Source organism: Chiloscyllium plagiosum, chromosome 2, assembly GCF_004010195.1.
Source record: "Chiloscyllium plagiosum isolate BGI_BamShark_2017 chromosome 2, ASM401019v2, whole genome shotgun sequence".
Lineage (NCBI taxonomy): Eukaryota > Metazoa > Chordata > Chondrichthyes > Orectolobiformes > Hemiscylliidae > Chiloscyllium > Chiloscyllium plagiosum.
Window position 1 is genome coordinate 66,602,527 of NC_057711.1, and position 17,534 is coordinate 66,620,060.

At 40.0% G+C, this 17,534-nt stretch overlaps 1 protein-coding gene across 5 annotated transcripts in view; it reads left to right on the forward strand.

The window, feature by feature from the left end:
• Positions 1-17,534, forward strand: part of LOC122560620 (dmX-like protein 1) — a 236,632-nt gene that overhangs the window by 110,665 nt on the left and 108,433 nt on the right. For all 5 annotated transcript variants that reach the window (XM_043711479.1, XM_043711440.1, XM_043711459.1 and 2 more), the window contains 2 exons: positions 3,658-5,376; positions 15,454-15,564. In XM_043711479.1, the coding sequence (XP_043567414.1) occupies positions 3,658-5,376; positions 15,454-15,564 (1,830 nt within the window). The remainder of the gene's footprint in view (positions 1-3,657; positions 5,377-15,453; positions 15,565-17,534) is intronic.

Here is a 17,534-nt window from a genome sequence, read left to right on the forward strand (position 1 = left end):
TCAGATAATTAAGTGTATATTCACTGGTGTAATTGAAATGTTTAGGTTATATAAATTGATGTCATGAAATTTAATACAGATGTAAAAACACTAAGTAGCTATTAGACTAGTAGGTAAAGGAGCAGAGGTGGGCCATTCAGCCAATCAAGTCAGCTCTGCTATTTGGTGAGATCATGGCTGTTCTGATAATCCTAAACTCCACTTTGCTGCCTTTCCCTGTAACCCTTTATTCCCTTACTGATAAAAAAAATCTGTCTGTCTCAGCCTTGGATATACTTAACGATCCAGTTATGAATAACCCAGCTTCAATTGCCCTCTGCAGTAAATAGGGCAGATCCATTATCCTCGGAAGAAATTACTCATCACCTCAGTCTTAAATGGGCAACACCAGATTATGGCTCTGCAGAAACAACCTCAGTGCATCTGTCTCGTCAGGTCTCTGAAGAATCTTGTATGTTCTAATAAATCTGCCTTTCATTCTTCTCAGCTCCAATGAGTATAGACGCAACCATCTCAACCTCTCCTCATAAGACAGTCCCTGCATTCTGGAGACTTAGTTGTCAGCCAATCTGTCTACCCATGTGAATATACTAATTCCAACATCATGGGCTCCTATCGCCTGAAGTAGCTGGACAGCTGATACCTTTTAAAACGCTACGTGGAAATCCAAATATGTTGTAATCCTTATCACCTCAAAACAGTGTAATAAATTTGTCAGATATGATTTCCCCTCCAGGAAGCCATGCTGACTCTCATATTGGGACATATTTGTAAATGCTCTGCGCTAACAATCTTTTATAATAGACTGTAATATTTTCCAACTAATAGATATTGACCGAATCAACTTAGGTTACCTGTTTTTGCACTGACAGCACAAATGCAGGTGCACAAGTTGCTGAGTGCATTTCAAAAGATTGAGGTATTAATAGACCGCAAGCAAAAAGCATGTCGAAATGTATTTCCCAAGCAGTGGGCACTTCCCTAAAATTGCAACCTTCTAACGTTGGTGTAAACGTGTTTTCCAGGCATAGAGATAACACTTGCTCTAATCTGACATCTGAACCAGCATGGTGGCCTCTCTTGAAGGGGTTTCCCAACATGCCAGAAATCCCAAGGAACTAATACTGAATAAAATTCTTAGAAATAAATCCCCGAAGTCTGATGATTTGAGCCAAATGATTTTCAAAGAAATGTGTGGAGATTCTAACTGAAATGTTTTGACGTTCTCATTTAGGAATCATTCTTTCATTTTGAAAAATTGTGCATACCACCCTACTGTTTAAGAAAGGTGACAGAAAGAAACAAAGAGCCACAGATGAGTTAGCCTAGCTTTGAGCAGTTGCAAGAGTCTGTAATTTAAGCAGAGGGTGACGAAGCACGTTGAAAATTTCCACTTTAACAGAGGACCAGTGTGGATTTGCCCAAGTAGGTTATGTCTGACAAGCCTGTTAGGCGTCTTGAAAGAGTTATCAAAAGACAGGGAGTGTTTATAGAACTTAGTGTTATGGATTTACAGAAGGCATTTGAAGAACTCTATTATAAGAATCTGATGATGAAATTTGAAAGTGGATGATTGACTCAGTTAGAAAATTGATGGTGTGGCAGGGACCATAGAAGGGATAATGAGCAGGTACTCTCAATGCCATGATATGACTAATGGTGTCCCACGAGAAACTCTGGTGAGGCCTTGGTTACTCGCCATAGCTATTTAAAGACTTTCTGATGGGATAGAATAGGGAGGAAGAAACTTTGACAACTTCAAATGACTAACCAAGGAAGTGATGATAACATTTTTTAACATGGAGCATGATTAGGGTTTGGAATTTTCTCCCCTGAGAACGTTCAAGCAAGATCTTTGAAAGACATTTGGATTATTATCTAAAGAGAGAAGATTTGTAGGACTGAATGAGAATGGCAAGAAGGTTTGAGGTTTATCCATATTGTTATGACATGACAGTAACTCCCTCTGTTAATTAAACTAAACACCCAGAAAACCTCACCTCGTAATCTGTTAAAATATGAGAGAGAACTTCCAAATTCCACTATTTAAAGAATATTAGAATCAATTTAATATGAAACAGCAACTATTCACAACTCTGAGCCCCCCTTTCTCTTAACTGCTTATTATCTGCCTCCAACTCTATAACAATATACTATTCCAATAAAACATTTACTAAAATTACATCAACTTAATTTAAAAATCATACAGCAGCTGTTGTCTTCGGTGTCTGTCGTCTTCCGGCTGAAGATCTCCCTGGGTTGTTGTCTTTCTTTTTACTGTGAAGATGTTTCATATGAAAAGATACCTTTGATAGAGAGTGTTTCTAATTTCTTTGTTCTCGATGGCGGTTGCTCTGTCTGATTTTTTAAAAATGCCTCCCTTTTTTATATCCAACATCGGGTCATCTCATTGGTTCACTGTTGGCAAAAAATAACTCAAACTCAATTGGGTTTAAGTATCCTGAGGCATAATTTAAACTGGTTAAATTAGAATTGTTTTCAAAACAGCAACCAACTTGGATATCTATTTCACAGCCAAATGTTACATATTTTCAGTTTTCCAGTATCCTCTGAGACTATTTTTGTAAGCTCTGCAGAACAGCATTCACTCTCTCTTAAAGGTACAGTACACACCTTCAACTTCATAACAATATCAAAATGCTAGAAGCTGGTGCACAAAGTATTAGTGGCTTATGGAATGCTGGCCTTTATATCCAGAAGTCTGGAATGCAAGGGAGGTGGAAATCATGCCTTGTTTAGATTGCATGTGATGTATTTCAGGCAGATTTCTGAACATAAATTAAGTAGGATGCATTAAACTTTGGTGGGAGTGCAATGACGTTTACCAGAATGAAACCTGAAATCCAAGGATTAAATTGTGGGGAAAATCATGTAATTCCAGGATTTAGAACCCTAATTTTTGAGTTGTTAACATATTTGGAGACTAGATACGGTTCATTCAGAGAAGTTGTTATGCTGCTAAGGAATTCAGGCCTAGTTAATAAGTATAAAAATTAGAGCCATGTAAGTGAAGTTCGGAAGTACTTGCATACTTGTTAGAAGTTTGGTACTCTTGTAAAAATGGTAATTGATGCTAGCTAAGTCAATAATTTTAAACCTGAAACTTTTTTTAATATCCGGAGATATAAATGGGTATTGAGGATTCTGGGTATGTTGAGTGAAGTTGAGGATCAGCCATAATCTCGTTGAATGATGAAAGCGACTGGCGTTGCAAAGTGGTGAAATACTGCTGCTGGCTGTGCTCATTCCGCAATGCATGCCAATCTTTATCAGCTACGTTTAAAATCGGTTAAACAGATATTTGAGAGAAACTATTTCGTCGCAGACTTAGCATTATATTTGAGGTTTGGCTGTCCAGTGTTCTCAACATTGCACCCATGGTGCATTAAGTGTAGTGTTACTAAAGGTCTTCAGCATCCCTGCTCGCTTTTAACTTAGCTGATTGCCTTAAGGTGAAAACATTTGACTTGCAGTTGTAAAAATTTTCATCGTGAAAGTAATTTTAACTGAAATATAAACATCTCACTCTATGGTAAAGTGGAGTTCTGATATGATTTTGAATATGGGAAGTTATTCACTTTTTTTCTCATTATCTTTATCTTTATTATTTCCATGAGCCTTTCTTTTTTATTGCAGGGCATCTGAGTTCTTCTTCAGTACATCCAGCTTGCCTTGCACCATATCTTCTGGCAACGTCTTGCTCAGATGGAAAAGTCCGATTCTGGCGATGTCAAGTGTCAGCTCATTCAGCATCTTCTGCAGCTGGGGATAGTTTGGAGAGTAAATTTTCCTATTGTTGGGAAGAATGGCCTTTACTGATTGAAGGAGGACTTGTGAACAGCAGCGCTGTTAGTGTACCAGGAAGACCAGTGGATGTAAGCTGTTCTTATACAAGCCGGCTTGCTGTGGCTTACAAACAGTCAAAACAAATTAATGAACATTCCAGTAAACACTTCACCATGCATGTGTGTATATTTGAATGTGAATCAACAGGAGGCTCGCAATGGATTCTTGAACAGACAATCCATCTGGATGACTTGAGTCTGTCAGGTGCCATTTTGGATCCAAGAATCAGCATTGATAGTAACTTAGTGGTTTACAATAAGCAGGAATCTCATCTGACTGATCATCAAATGACTTTTGAAGCAAAACCTTTGGTTCACTTAGATTGGGTTTCAAAGGAAGATGGATCTCATATCTTAACGATAGGAATTGGATCTAAACTTCTAATGTATGGACAGGTTTCTGGAATGATACAAAATCAAGCCAAGAAAGAAGCACCAGCAGTTTTCTCTTTGTCTTTGTGGGATAATGCCAAAGAAGTGTCTCAGTCGAGGTGGGTGCTTCTAAGAAGTGTGGATTTGGTTTCCTCAGTGGATGGATCATTGTCATTGCCAGTTTCACTTTCTTGGGTGCGTGATGGTATCCTCGTGGTGGGAATGGATTGTGAAATGCATGTTTATTCACAGTGGCAACCACATGATAAATTAGATCCAGTGATAACTGAAGTTGAAAATGGTAGTACTCCTTCAGTAGTTAGTCTGGCAAAATATGGCAATGTGAATGGTTCCAATCCTTACCTATTCAAAAAAAACCTGACGAGATCAATGACTGGGCTTGCTCAGAAATTTGGTGGTAAAAAAATTCCATTTCAGTGGAATGTTGAAATGGAGGACTCTGGCCTTTTTGAAGCATCTCATGATTTGTCTCCCACTCTGCCTCAGTACCATCCTTTACAGCTCTTGGAGTTAATGGACTTGGGTAAAATCAGACGGTCCAAAGCTATCCTATCTCATTTAGTCAAATGTATAGCAGGAGAAGTAATCACTGTAAACGATGCTGAAACTAGCCATGAACGACGACTCAGATCTCTGACAATTAGTGCAAGTGGCAGCACGGCAAGAGATCCCTTAATGACAAATAAAAGTGAAAATCCCGACTATACAGAAATAGACTCAATCCCCCCTCTTCCTCTGTGTGCACTTTTAGCTGCTGATGAAGATATTTCTCATACCACTTTTGAAAAACCAAGCAAACGACCTAATATCAACAAGAAAAATTGCAGACAACAATCAACAGTAAACAATTATGATGAATTATTTGCAATGTCCAACCTTGGTACAGATTTACCTGATGGCTTCAGTGTTGATGATGACATTGAGCAGAAGGTTATTGACCTTTCCCAGTACAGTCTTACCTACTTTGGCCCTGAGCATGCTCGGGTACTTTCTAGTCATTTGCTGCATTCCAGTCTGCCTGGTCTTACCAGTATGGAGCAAATGTTTTTAATGGCATTGGCAGATACAGTGGCAACTATCAGCACTGACATAGGAGAGAGCAGAGAGAGAACCCAAGGTAAATTGCACTTTATTGAGAGTCTTAAATTTAATTTGAACGTTTTTATGAACAACTGTACCAATAATATGTAAATGTCAGTGTAAATTATTTCGATACATTATTTTTGACACATTGGAAATGTGCATGTACAAGTAGACAATCCTTTATCTGAAATCTGAAAAGCTCCAAAGTCTAAGGTTGTTTTGTGAAGTTTTTTTCTCATTAACAAGGTTGTTTGGCGTGCAGTTAACCCAAGGTGACACCCATTCGAAGCGTGTCATTCTGATGTGACGTTGGGGGGGCGTGGCCCAGCACCGGCAGGCCTTGATTCTCTCTCAAGGCCTGTTTTACTTAGTAAGTCTGCTCCTCCAGTAAGATTTTTAAAAACTTCACCATCAAACTGCCACTTATTCTGAAATTCAAACAATTCTGAAAAATAGCTTGTCCTGATGATTTTGGATTAAGGATCATCTACCTGTACTTTCTCCTATTGTGATGTGTGCTTGAGGCAAGCAGATAGGTGAATATGCTATGTTTTTGTGATATATTAGCATTTGTAGTGCAGACTGAGCCACATTTTTCCTGTTGTCATGCGAAAAATTTTGAGCATCTATCTATTAGTCATATAGATGTACAGCATGGAAACAGACCCTTCAGTCCAACTCGTTCATGATGACCCGATTTCCTAAATTAATCCAGTCCCATTTGCCAGCACTTGGCCCATATCCCTCTAAACCCTTCCTATTCATATATCCATCCAGATGCCTTTTAAATGTTGTAATTGCCCCAGCCTCCTCCACTTCCTCTGGCAGCTCATTCCATACACGCATTACCTTCTGCATGAAAATGTTGCCCCTTAGGTCCCTTTTATATCTTTCCTTTCACCCTAAACCTGTGCTCTCTAGTTCTGGACTCCCACACCCTAGGGAAAAGACCTTGTCTACTTAACCTATCAATGTACCTCATGATTTTATAAACCTCTATAAGGTCACCCCTTAGCCTCTGACATTTCAGGGAAAACAGCTTCAGCCCATTTAGCCTCTTCTATAGCTGAAACCTGGCAACATCCTTGTAAAATCTTTTCTGAACCTTTTCAAGTTTCACAGTATCCTTCTAATAGGAAGGAGACCAGATTTGTGTGTAGTATTCCAAAATTCCAAAACCATGTTGCAGCTGTACAGAACATGACTTCCCAACTCCTGTACTCAATGCTCTGATCAAGAAAGAAAAGCATACCCAACACCATCCTATCTACTGCAACTCCACTTTCAAGGAACTACGAACCTGCACTTCAAGGTCTCTTTGTTTAGCAACCCCAGGACCTTGCACCTCACATTTATCTTTTGGCCCATCTAATCAAGATCCCATTGTACTCTCATTGTACCTTCTTCGCTGTCCACTACACCTCCAATTTTGGTGTCATGTGCAAACTTACTAACTATATTTCCTATGCTCACATCGAAATCTTTATATAAATGACAAAAAATAGTGGATCCAGCACCGATCCTTGTGGCACACCACTGGTCACAGGCGTCCAGTCTGAAAAGCAACCCTCCACCACAGCCCTTTGTCTTCTACCTTTTGAGCTAGTTCTGTATCCAAATGGCTAGTTCTCCCTGTATTCCTTAAGATCTAACCTTGCTAACCAGCCTCCCATGAAGAACTTTGTTGAACGCCTTACTGAAGTACATATAGGTGACATCTACCACTCCAACGTACAAACCCCATGCTGACTATCCCGAATCAGACCTTGCCTTTCCAAACACATGTAAATGCCGTCCCTCAAGATTCCCCCCAACAAGTTGCCTACCACCAGTATCAGGCTCACCGGTCTATAGTTCCCTGGCTTTTTGTTACCACCTGTCTTAAATAGTGGCAGCACATTAGCCAATCTCCAATCTTCCGGCACCTCACCTGTGACAATTGTTGATCCGCATATTTCAGCAAGGGACCTAGCAATCACTTGCCTCGCTTTCCTCAGAATTAAAGGATACCTCTGATCAGGCCTTGGAGATTTATCCACTTTTAGGTATTTCAAGGCATCCAGCACCACCACTTCTGTAATATGGACATTTTTCAAGATGTCACCATCCATTTCCCCACATTGTGCATCTTCCATGTCCTTCTCCACAGTGAACACTGATGCAAAATACTCGTTTAGTACCTTCCCCATCTCCTGTGGCTCCACACGTTGGCAGCCTTACTGATCTTTGAGGGGCCCTATTCTCTCCCTAGTTAACCTTTTGTCCTTGATGTACTTATAAAATCCCTTTGGATTCTCCTTAACACTATTACCATCAAAACTTGCCTTCCTCCAATTTAGAAATTCAACTTTTAGATCTGGTCTATCCTTTTCCGTCACCATTTATAGCTAATAGAATTATGGTCACTAGCCCCAAAGTGCTCCCCCACTGACACCTCCGTCACCTGCCTTGCCTTATTTCCCAAGAGTCGGTCAAGTTTTGCACCTTCTCTAGTAGGTCCATCCACATATTGAATCAAAAAATTTTCTTGTACGCACTTAACAAATTCCTCTCCATCTAAACCTGTAATTAACATGATGGCAGCCCCAGTCGATGTTTGGAAAGTTAAAATCCCCTACTATAACCACCCTATTATTCTTACAGATAACTGAAATCTCCTTACAAATTTATTTCTCAATTTCCCTCTGACTATTAGGGGCTCTATAATACAATCCTAATAAGGTGATCATCCCTTTCTTATTTCTCAGTTCCATCCAAATAACTTCCCTGGATGTGTTTCTGGGAATATCCTCCCTCAATACAGCTGTAATGCTATCCCTTATCAAAAACGCCACTCCCCCTCCTCTCTTGCCCCCCCATCCCCCTTCTATCCTTCCTCCAGCAGTTGTATCCTGGAATATTAAACTGTCAGTCTTGTTTATCCCTAAGCTATATCTCTGAAATTACTATGATAGCATAGTCCCATATTCCTAACCATGCCTTGAGTTCATCCGCCTTCCCTGTTAGGCTTCTTGCATTGAAGTAAATGCAGTTTACCTTATAACACCTACCTCGTTCTCTGCTTAGTTCCTGCCTGCCCTAACTGTTTGTCTTTCTCCCTTTTTCCAGCTGTACCAGTCACAGACTGATCTTCCTCACTGACTCCCTGGGTCCCAATCCCCCACCTTACTATTTTAAATTCTCCTGAACAGCTCTAGCAAATCTCCTTGCCAGTATATTAGTCCCCTTCCAATTCAGGTGCAATTCGTCCTTCTTGTACAGGTCACTTCTACCCCAGAAGAGAGTCCAATGATCCAAAAAGGTGAACCCTTCTCCCTGTACCAGCTCCTTAATCATGCGTTCATCTTCTCTATCCTCCTATTCCTACCCTCACTAGCTCATAGTGTCATGGAGGAAATGTAGAGAATCACAAGGAGACGCAGAGAGTTCTTCAAGAAGTCTGTCTTTTATTTGCAAACAAAAAACCGTAACACTCAAAAAGCAAATTCCTGACTGTCCCCAAACCTCAGGGTCTGTGGCTCTTTATACCTTTTTTAAATCATGTCTTTGTGAGCTTGCCAGCATGTCCAACTGTGTTAATCAAAATGACCTCACTCCAGCTACACAATAAACCAATGATGTTAGTTCCCATTATCTCTGTAGTTCTGTAACTATGGTCTTTCTTACATCCTACTCAATATTATTCTAATGTCACGATTAGACATTTTACTGTCACTTCTGCAACAATGGTTTTCCATCCCAGACCCTAATTAATATTATTGTAATGTCATGATTAGGTATTTTACTGTCAAGAATCTCAAGCAGGCTGACTCTACTAACTATTAATTTAAATGTTTAATATCATTGTCACAGAAATTTGAGGGTGCATACATGAGGATCAGTAGTCGGCACAACATCATGGGCTGAAGGGCCTGTTCTGTGCTGGTGCTGTACTGTTCTATGTTCTATATCCGAAATATTTATTGTCACAACTTGTCCCAACCTGCCATGTTGATATTTAACAGGCGAGGCTGACTTTACTAACTGTGTTTTTACCTCATCCTGCCATAGTGACCTTTCAACCCCAACCTTACTCTGCTAATTGGTGTAGGAGCATTCCACTATTCTTCTCCTATCCTGCCACAGTGACCTTTTGACTAGTGTAGCATTCCACAGACCCCTTGCAACAGATCATCAGTGGTCTTCATGCTTTAACCTTCCCATGCTTTCATGTTCTTTATTTTCCATTATAGCACCGGGAGTAATCCAGATATTAATACCCTCGAGGACCTCCTTTTTAAATTCCTGGTTAACTTTCTGTATTCTCCCTTCAGAATCTCATCATTTTCCTTTGCTGTGTCATTAGTTCCATTGTGTACAATGACCTCCTGCTGATCCCTCTCACTTTTGTGAATATTCACAGTCTTCAAGACATTCTTGATCCTATCTGTCTGTGGATCTGACTGGAGGGTTCCCTATTGCAATCACTCGGTTCAAACTTGATGCACCTCTTGTTACATTAGAGCCAGTCTTGGTGCCAAAATCTTGGTTGTTTGTGCTAAACTCCCGAATCCATCACTCCCTACATTTTTTGAAAACAGCATATTTATTTGAGATGGGAATAGCCATAGGAGACTCTTGCACTACCTGCCTCCCTCTCCTACCTTTCCTGGCAGTAACCCATCCATCTGACTGTATCTGCAGTTTTTCTCCCTTCCGATAACTGTCATCCATAACATGCCAGCTCCAGTAAGTGCCTCTCGCTGCTGATCCATGTGATCTATTCAGATTCACAACCAAACACACTGCAGACCTAATCATCAATAACATGGAAACTCTTCCTAATTTCCCACGTCCAACAGGAGGAGCACATACTTCTACTAAAGGCTATCCTTGCACCGTAACAATTTACAGACCCAAAAAAAATCTGTCTAACTGCTCTAAAAAACACTCCTCAAGACTAACTGAGTACCTATGTTTTATCTTTTTAAAATGTATCAAGAGACCAATCTCAATAAATCACATAATCAAAAAAGAACCCACTCTTCACGCTTCTGCTGATGTACAAAAAAAGGTAAAGTTACATTTAAAAACTATGCAATTCACTGTTTCCATGCTATGAGCTCCCCCTCACATGTTCCTCCAAGGTCAGTTGTTAATTTTTCTTGGACTCACCCCCATGTCCAGAGATGCTTGAACTCAAACAGCAAAGGCAGTACCTTTGCAGATTCACTGCTGTGTTAGACAACAGTGTAGGTTTCTTTCTTGTTTGATTCACTGACTAGCCCTTTGCCTCTCTTCCTCCTTTTCAAAGTGCTGTTGTTTTGTTTTTGTTGAAGTTAATTGGAGCAACATGGACCTATTGCGGGAACCACCATTTTTGCTAAGTGGCATTATCATAATTTATCAGTGATTAAATTCATTTATGTCTACACTCTAATCAAGAGAAAAAAGAAATATATGTAGCTTCCATATCTGTATAATAAAAATCTGAATGTGGCCTGCTGTTCTTATCGATAACCTGACTGGATTTTCACATAATTCAGTTGACAATTTTGTTCATGATTTACAATATTTTTACTTGAATTCCTATTCAATTTTAATATGTCAGTTGTCAGAAAAAGCTTATGTTGGCTCTGGTTGTGAAGTGCTGTAATTCTGTTAATTGAGTCTCTTCTATTTCTGTTCCAATTCTGCTGTTACTTTAATTATTTAAAAAGAAAACCTTCCATTCATCAGGTAAACACAGGCAGTCCACTAATTAAAGTTTTTAGCAGTATTTGAACAGTATTTCTTAATTTGCATTTTTAATAGCAGAGCACCATCCTGATAAACAGTCAAAATAGCAAGAGAGAGAACTGAGCAATCAATCCTGCAATCAGTGGATCAGATTGTAGATCTGCTGCCCTAAACTATCCAAGACATTGTTGTACAAGTTGAAGAGGATAGTGCCCTAATGCTTCAGCAATGACCTTGGCTCCTTCATAAGTTCAGAAGTGCAGATGTTGACTGGCACAATGTTGTGTATTCATTGTGATTCGTCAGGTACTGTCTTGGTTTGCTGCAATACCTGGATCACATGTCAGTTTGGACTGATAAATGGAGTGCTAGGCAATGACCATTTCCAATGAGAGAATTTAAATGACACCAATTCCTCAACTAGCAATTTCTTCAGAGTTCATTAACTGGAAACTGGTCCAGGTGTATAAGTTCTGTGACTACACGAATAGATCAGAGACTGAGAATTCTGTAGTGAGTTGTTGACCACTTACTTGCTCCCCGAAACCTATCCATGGTCGACAAGGCACAAGTCAGGAGTGTGATGCAATACACTCAGTATTTGTTTAGATGTGTGGTACCAACAACACTTAAATGGCACGATACGATCATGTATAGAGTAGTATATTTCTGTGGCATTCCATCCACCACTTATAAACATTCACTTCCTATATCACAAATGCACAGTGGCAGCAATGTATCCCATGTTCAAGGTGCATTGAAACAATTCATCAAGGTTTCTTCAATAGCACCTTCTAAACCTGTGACCTTTCCCACATTTTAAACCCATACCCTCTGTCATCTTAAGAGATATCATTGCATTTGAGACAGTTCAGAAATGTTTAACCTGATAGATTCCAGAGAAGAGTGGTTTGTCTTATGAAGAAAGATTAAGTTTCGGCCTGTACTGTCTGGAATTGAGAAGAATAACAGGAGATCTAATTGATGTATATAAGATGCAAAACGGGATTGACAAAGTAGAGATAGAGAGGATGTTTCCTCATCTACAGCAATGTAGAATGCAAAGTCATAGTTTTAAGCTAAGTGGTAGTAAATTTAAAATAGGTGAGAAATCCCTTCTCTCAAAGGTTCCTGAATCTGAGAAATTCACAACCTCTGTGATGACTTTTGTAAATTTGAGGCAATAAACTCATTTTTAATTAGTGGTGGATTGAAGGCTTATGGAGAATTGGCAAGCAAGTGAAGCTGAGGCTGAGATGAGATCAGCCATGATTGTATTAAATGGCAGTTCAGGCTCTGGCTGAATTGCCGTCTCCTAGTTACTCAACAGCAGCACTGTGGCTCAGTGTTTCGCATTGCTGCATCACAGCGTCAGAGATCCAGGTTTGATTCCAACCTTGGGTGACTGTCTGTTTTGAGTTTGCACGTTCTTCCTGTCTCTACGTGGGTTTCTTCCAGGTGTAGCTATTTCCTCCCACAGTCCAAAGATATGTAGGTTAGGTGGATTAGCCATGGGAAATGCAGGGTTACAGTGATAGGATAGAGTAGGAGATGAATCTGGGTGGCATGCTGTTCAGCAGGATGGTGTAACTCAATGGGCAGAATGGCCAGCTTCCACACTCTAGAGATTATATGATACTATGAACACTTACTCAGTACATAGGTACAAGCGTTGAGCCTTTACTCATGGAGGAAGTGCAATCAGTCCTGAATTGAATGTGTACTCCTGTGTCAAGATATTGTGTGCATTCTGGAGTGTAGCAAATAGCTGCAACCCACTCACAGCCTTGCAAACATTGGATAGTTAAACTCAACATATCAGTGCAAAAGACTAGGCTAAAGCATTCACAAGTATTTTAGGCCAGAATTGCCAAGAGGACGATCTGTCTTGGTCTGTTCTCAAAGTCACTGTCCCCTTGGTCCATCAACTTGAGTTTTGCTGGACAGTTGATGGGAACAGGGAGACTGTTTCTACTGCATGGAGAAAGTTGGTTGTAATTTTTGGAGGTCAAGCATTTCAGTAAGAGGGCTAAGTTCTTCAGGGTCGTTCTGAGACACAGTTGGGTTGAACTGCTTTATCAAAGATCTTCCTTCGATCATAAGGTCAGAAGTGGGGAGATTCATTGATGGCTAATGTTGAGCATCATTTGCAATGACTTGAACACTGAAACAGTCTGTGTCAATGTGCAGCAGCATTCATTCAGGCTTGGGCCTGATATTTGTGCCATAAGAGTGTGCAAGCATTTACTGTCACCCCTTGACATTCAATAGCAATACTATCCGTCATTTCACTGATCAACATCTTGGGAATTCCATTGACCAGAAACACTTACTAACCCAGCCATATGAATAGTGTGACCACATCAGCTCTGGGGAGGTTCCTTGAGTCGGATGGGGGTGGGGGTGCAGCAGTGTTGGGCAGTGGAGAGGAGAGAGGCACTTCCATGTGCTTGTGCCACAGGGTGCCTCCATTATACTGGGGTTAGATGGTGAATAGTATTAGCGTTGAGCCTCCTATATAATTAATATATTTGTAATCCAGAAATTTTTAAGTTAAAGTTTGGCAGTATATGAACTTAAACAGCGTTTATCGTGCCATATTTGGATCCTTCAGATCTCATTGAAGAACCACACTGGAAATCTAGATTTGCTATTCCAGGAGTCGTCAAAGAAGTAAAGATTGAGTACCCAGAATTCCCAATTTACCTGCCCTTTTAGGCCCAGGTTGACAGAAAACATGGACCAAATTTCTGTGTTTAACAAGGTTTACAATTACAAGTCAATAGATGTAAGTTTGCTTTCTGAGCTGGAAGGTTCATTTTCAGATGTTTCATCACCATACTAGGTAACATCATTATACCTCCAGTGAAGCGCTGGTGTTATGGCCCGCTTTCTATTTATGTTTGTTTCCTTGGATTGGTAATGGCGGTTCTTGTGCTGGTGATGTCGTTTCCTGTGTTGGTCATGTCATTTACTGCTCTTGTTCTCAGAGGGTGATAGATGGGATCCAAATGGACGTGTTTGTTGATAGAGTTCTAGTTGGAATGTCATGCTTCTCGGAATTCTCACATGTGTCTTTGCTTGGCTTGTCCTAGGATGGATGTGTTGTCCCAGTCAGTGGTGTCCTTTTCTCATCTGTCTGAAAACAAACCTTCCAGCTCAGCAAGCAAACTTACATTCAGAACCTCCACCTGAGCTACAAATCTTCTCTAACTACAAGTAAACAATTATGTGCCATTGGTTTGTGTATCTGCTAATTAAAACTCTGTCCTTTTAAACTCCCATTTGCACCTATGCACAGAAACAAGAAAGAAGAACAGAGGTTATGCAGGGAGATGCTGGCTAGGAAGACAATTTGCAATTCCTATTCACACGGCTGCTGAGATGGTTATTTTGCTGATCAAATTACTGCTTCTCAGTCTACCTTTTCCAGATGCTTTCCTTAGTTTGCAGGAGGTGCAGGGTATCTGGTTCACAACTGTTAAGTCCCTGACTTACTATGAAGTCAATCCTAGTTAGAAACAACAGCCGAAGGAAAAATAAGCAAGTTTTGTTCAGACTTAAAAGGGGTTTTGCTGCAGAGACAGCTCCTGGGTTGGTAAAGATTTGATATCTTTTCTGTATCCTGATCATAGCCCCAAGCTTTAAGCTACTTGAAAGCTAATTTCACAGTTGTTGGCATCAGAAGTCCATTGTAGTTAGTCTGTGAACGAGGGACCAATTATCAATTAATTGTTGTCAATTTGTAAATTCTCCCTGGCACCATCTGCCCGACATCTTTTTGTACTATTGCTTTCAGCATCAGGCATCTAAACAGGATCAGAGTTTCAGGTTACTTGTTTTCAAAAAACGTGCAATAATCCTTCAATCTCCACTTGTAAAACTGTTCTCATTTCAGTCTGTATTAAAAATGCAGGAAAAAAAATGCAAGGACATGATCTTTATACAGCCCACATTATTTTCTAACTAAAATCTGTTTATTGATCACCATGAACATGTTGGCCTGATTTTTAGTCTACAAATTCCAAATTTTTGTCCGATGCTCTGTGCCAAATCATGAAATTTGCTCCAACGTGAAGTGAATCATGGTTTAGCAGTGTTAAGTTATTGCCATTGCCCAGTTAGGAGTTTGTGCTACAATGTTCAGAACATGGAACGCATTTGCTCAAGGGAGTGATTCACGCATGATTTAAAAGCATTTTTAAAGTAACATTGGGTAAACATTTCAAGCATAGGAAAATGCAAAGTTAGCAGGAGTGTGGAATGGCAGGTTTAGATTGTGACGCTTATGATTATACAAACAGAATAGATCCATCGGCAGTCCAATTCTTAATAGCCGGTGTATTCTGGAAAATGAAATGTACAAATTAAGTCAGATGTTTTCTTTTACTAGGTGGAGAGACCCTTGATGAATGTGGCTTGAGATTTCTTTTAGCCATGAGGCTCCATACATTCCTGTTAACATCACTACCTCCAGTCTATCGAGCACAACTTCTTCGTCAAGGTAAATCTGTGAAAATATAAAATAATTCCTGTAATCAAAATAGAGCTATAACTTTGAATGCTATATACAGTATTAGTATATGCTATACTGGTAAGGCCGAACCTGGAGTATTGCGGACAGTTCTGGACACCGCATTATAGGAAGGATGTGTAAGCTTTGGAAAGGGTTCAGGGGAGATTTACTGGGGTGTTGCCTGGTATGGAAGGAAGGCTTTTCAAGGAAAGGATGAGGGAACAGAGGCTGTTTTTGTTGGAGCGAAGAGGTTGAGAGGGGACTTAATCGAGGCATATAAGATAATCCGAGGATTAGATAGGGTGGACAGTGAGAGCTTTTTTCCTCAGATGGTGAAGGCTGTCATGAGGGGACATAACTTTAAATTGAGGAATGATAGATTTAGGACAGCTATCGGGTAGTTTCTTTACTCAGAGTAGTCGGGGCGTGGAATGACCTGCCTGCAACAGTAATAGACTCGCCGATGTTAAGGGCGTTTAAACAGGCATTGGACGTACGTATGGATAATAATGGAACAGTGTAGGTTAGATGGAAATCGGATTAATTTCGCAGGTCGATGCAACATTGAGTGCTGAAGGGCCTGTATTGCGCTGTAACATTCTATGTTCTATGCATTGTTTTTAACTTCCAATCTGGTACATTTTCTTAGTTCTGCATTTGACAATCCTATTTATTTGTAATGTAGAATGAATTTCAGAAAAGCGGTCTTTATTTCAATATGGCTAAATATACTTTTTGACATGTCTGAAATTTTTTGACCAGTTTATTTATGGTATATGAACACACCTTACAAATTCAGCATTCTAGTGCTCCATCTTAATTGCATTTGAGATGGTGATGACCATTGTCTTGTTTCAATCAATGTCATAAAGATACACCACAGTGCTGCAAAATAGGGGCTTCTACATTTTTGATCCAATATCAGTGAAACAATTACAAGTGCTTGTGACTTGGAAAGATGCTTGGAGTTTGTTCAAATGTGCCTACCTGCCAATAAGTGATATTGATCACAAGGATGATAAAATACTACCAAAATACATCTTCACAAAGGGGTGCATTGTATTAAATATATTTTGCACACTGTAGCCTCAATAGGCTAGTGGTGAGGGAGTGAATTTTAGGGTAGTGAATGAGTTTTCAGTCAAGTGAATTGCCTTGTCTTGGATGGTGTGCGGCTTCTTGAGTGCTACTGGAATGCTAGTTATCCAAGTGGTCTGCATTTGTTAAAACTATGAACTTTAATTATGACTTGAAGTTGGCAGGCAGGCTTTGGCGAGCCATTATGTGAGTTACTGACCCAGAATGCTGAATTAGTAAGACAGTAAATGACATCTTCCATTCCTTTTTTGATGACCTGCTGGGACAATATTAAGGTGATATTTGGATAGATTTGATTTCTTCCATTCTGAAGACACAACATGCTATTATCCATATTGTTGGGAGTAGCCATTGTTCTGGCTGTACTGCAGCAACCTGGTTGGAGGGGCACTGGTTCCAAAACAGAAGTCTTCAGCATTGTAGCCAATATAGTTTCAAGTCCTGTAACTGTTGCAGTAACTAGTTGCTTTAGCCTTTTTGTAAGATCACACTAATGATTAAAATTGGTTATGATGTTGGAGATTTCTAGAGAAACCCATGATAGGTTAGGTCATGTAATGCTTGCAAACATAGAATATAGAACATAGAAGAATACAGCGCAGTACAGGCCCTTTGGCCCTCGATGTTGCGCCGATCCAAGCCCACCGAACCTACACTAGCCCACTATCCTCCATATGCCTATCCAATGCACGTTTAAATGCCCATAATGAAGGAGAGTCCACCACTGCTACTGGCAGGGCATTCCATGAACTCACGACTCGCTGAGTAAAGAATCTACCCCTAACATCTGTCCTATACCTACCCCCCCCTTAATTTAAAGCTATGCCCCTTGTAATAGCTGACTCCATAAGTGGAAAAAG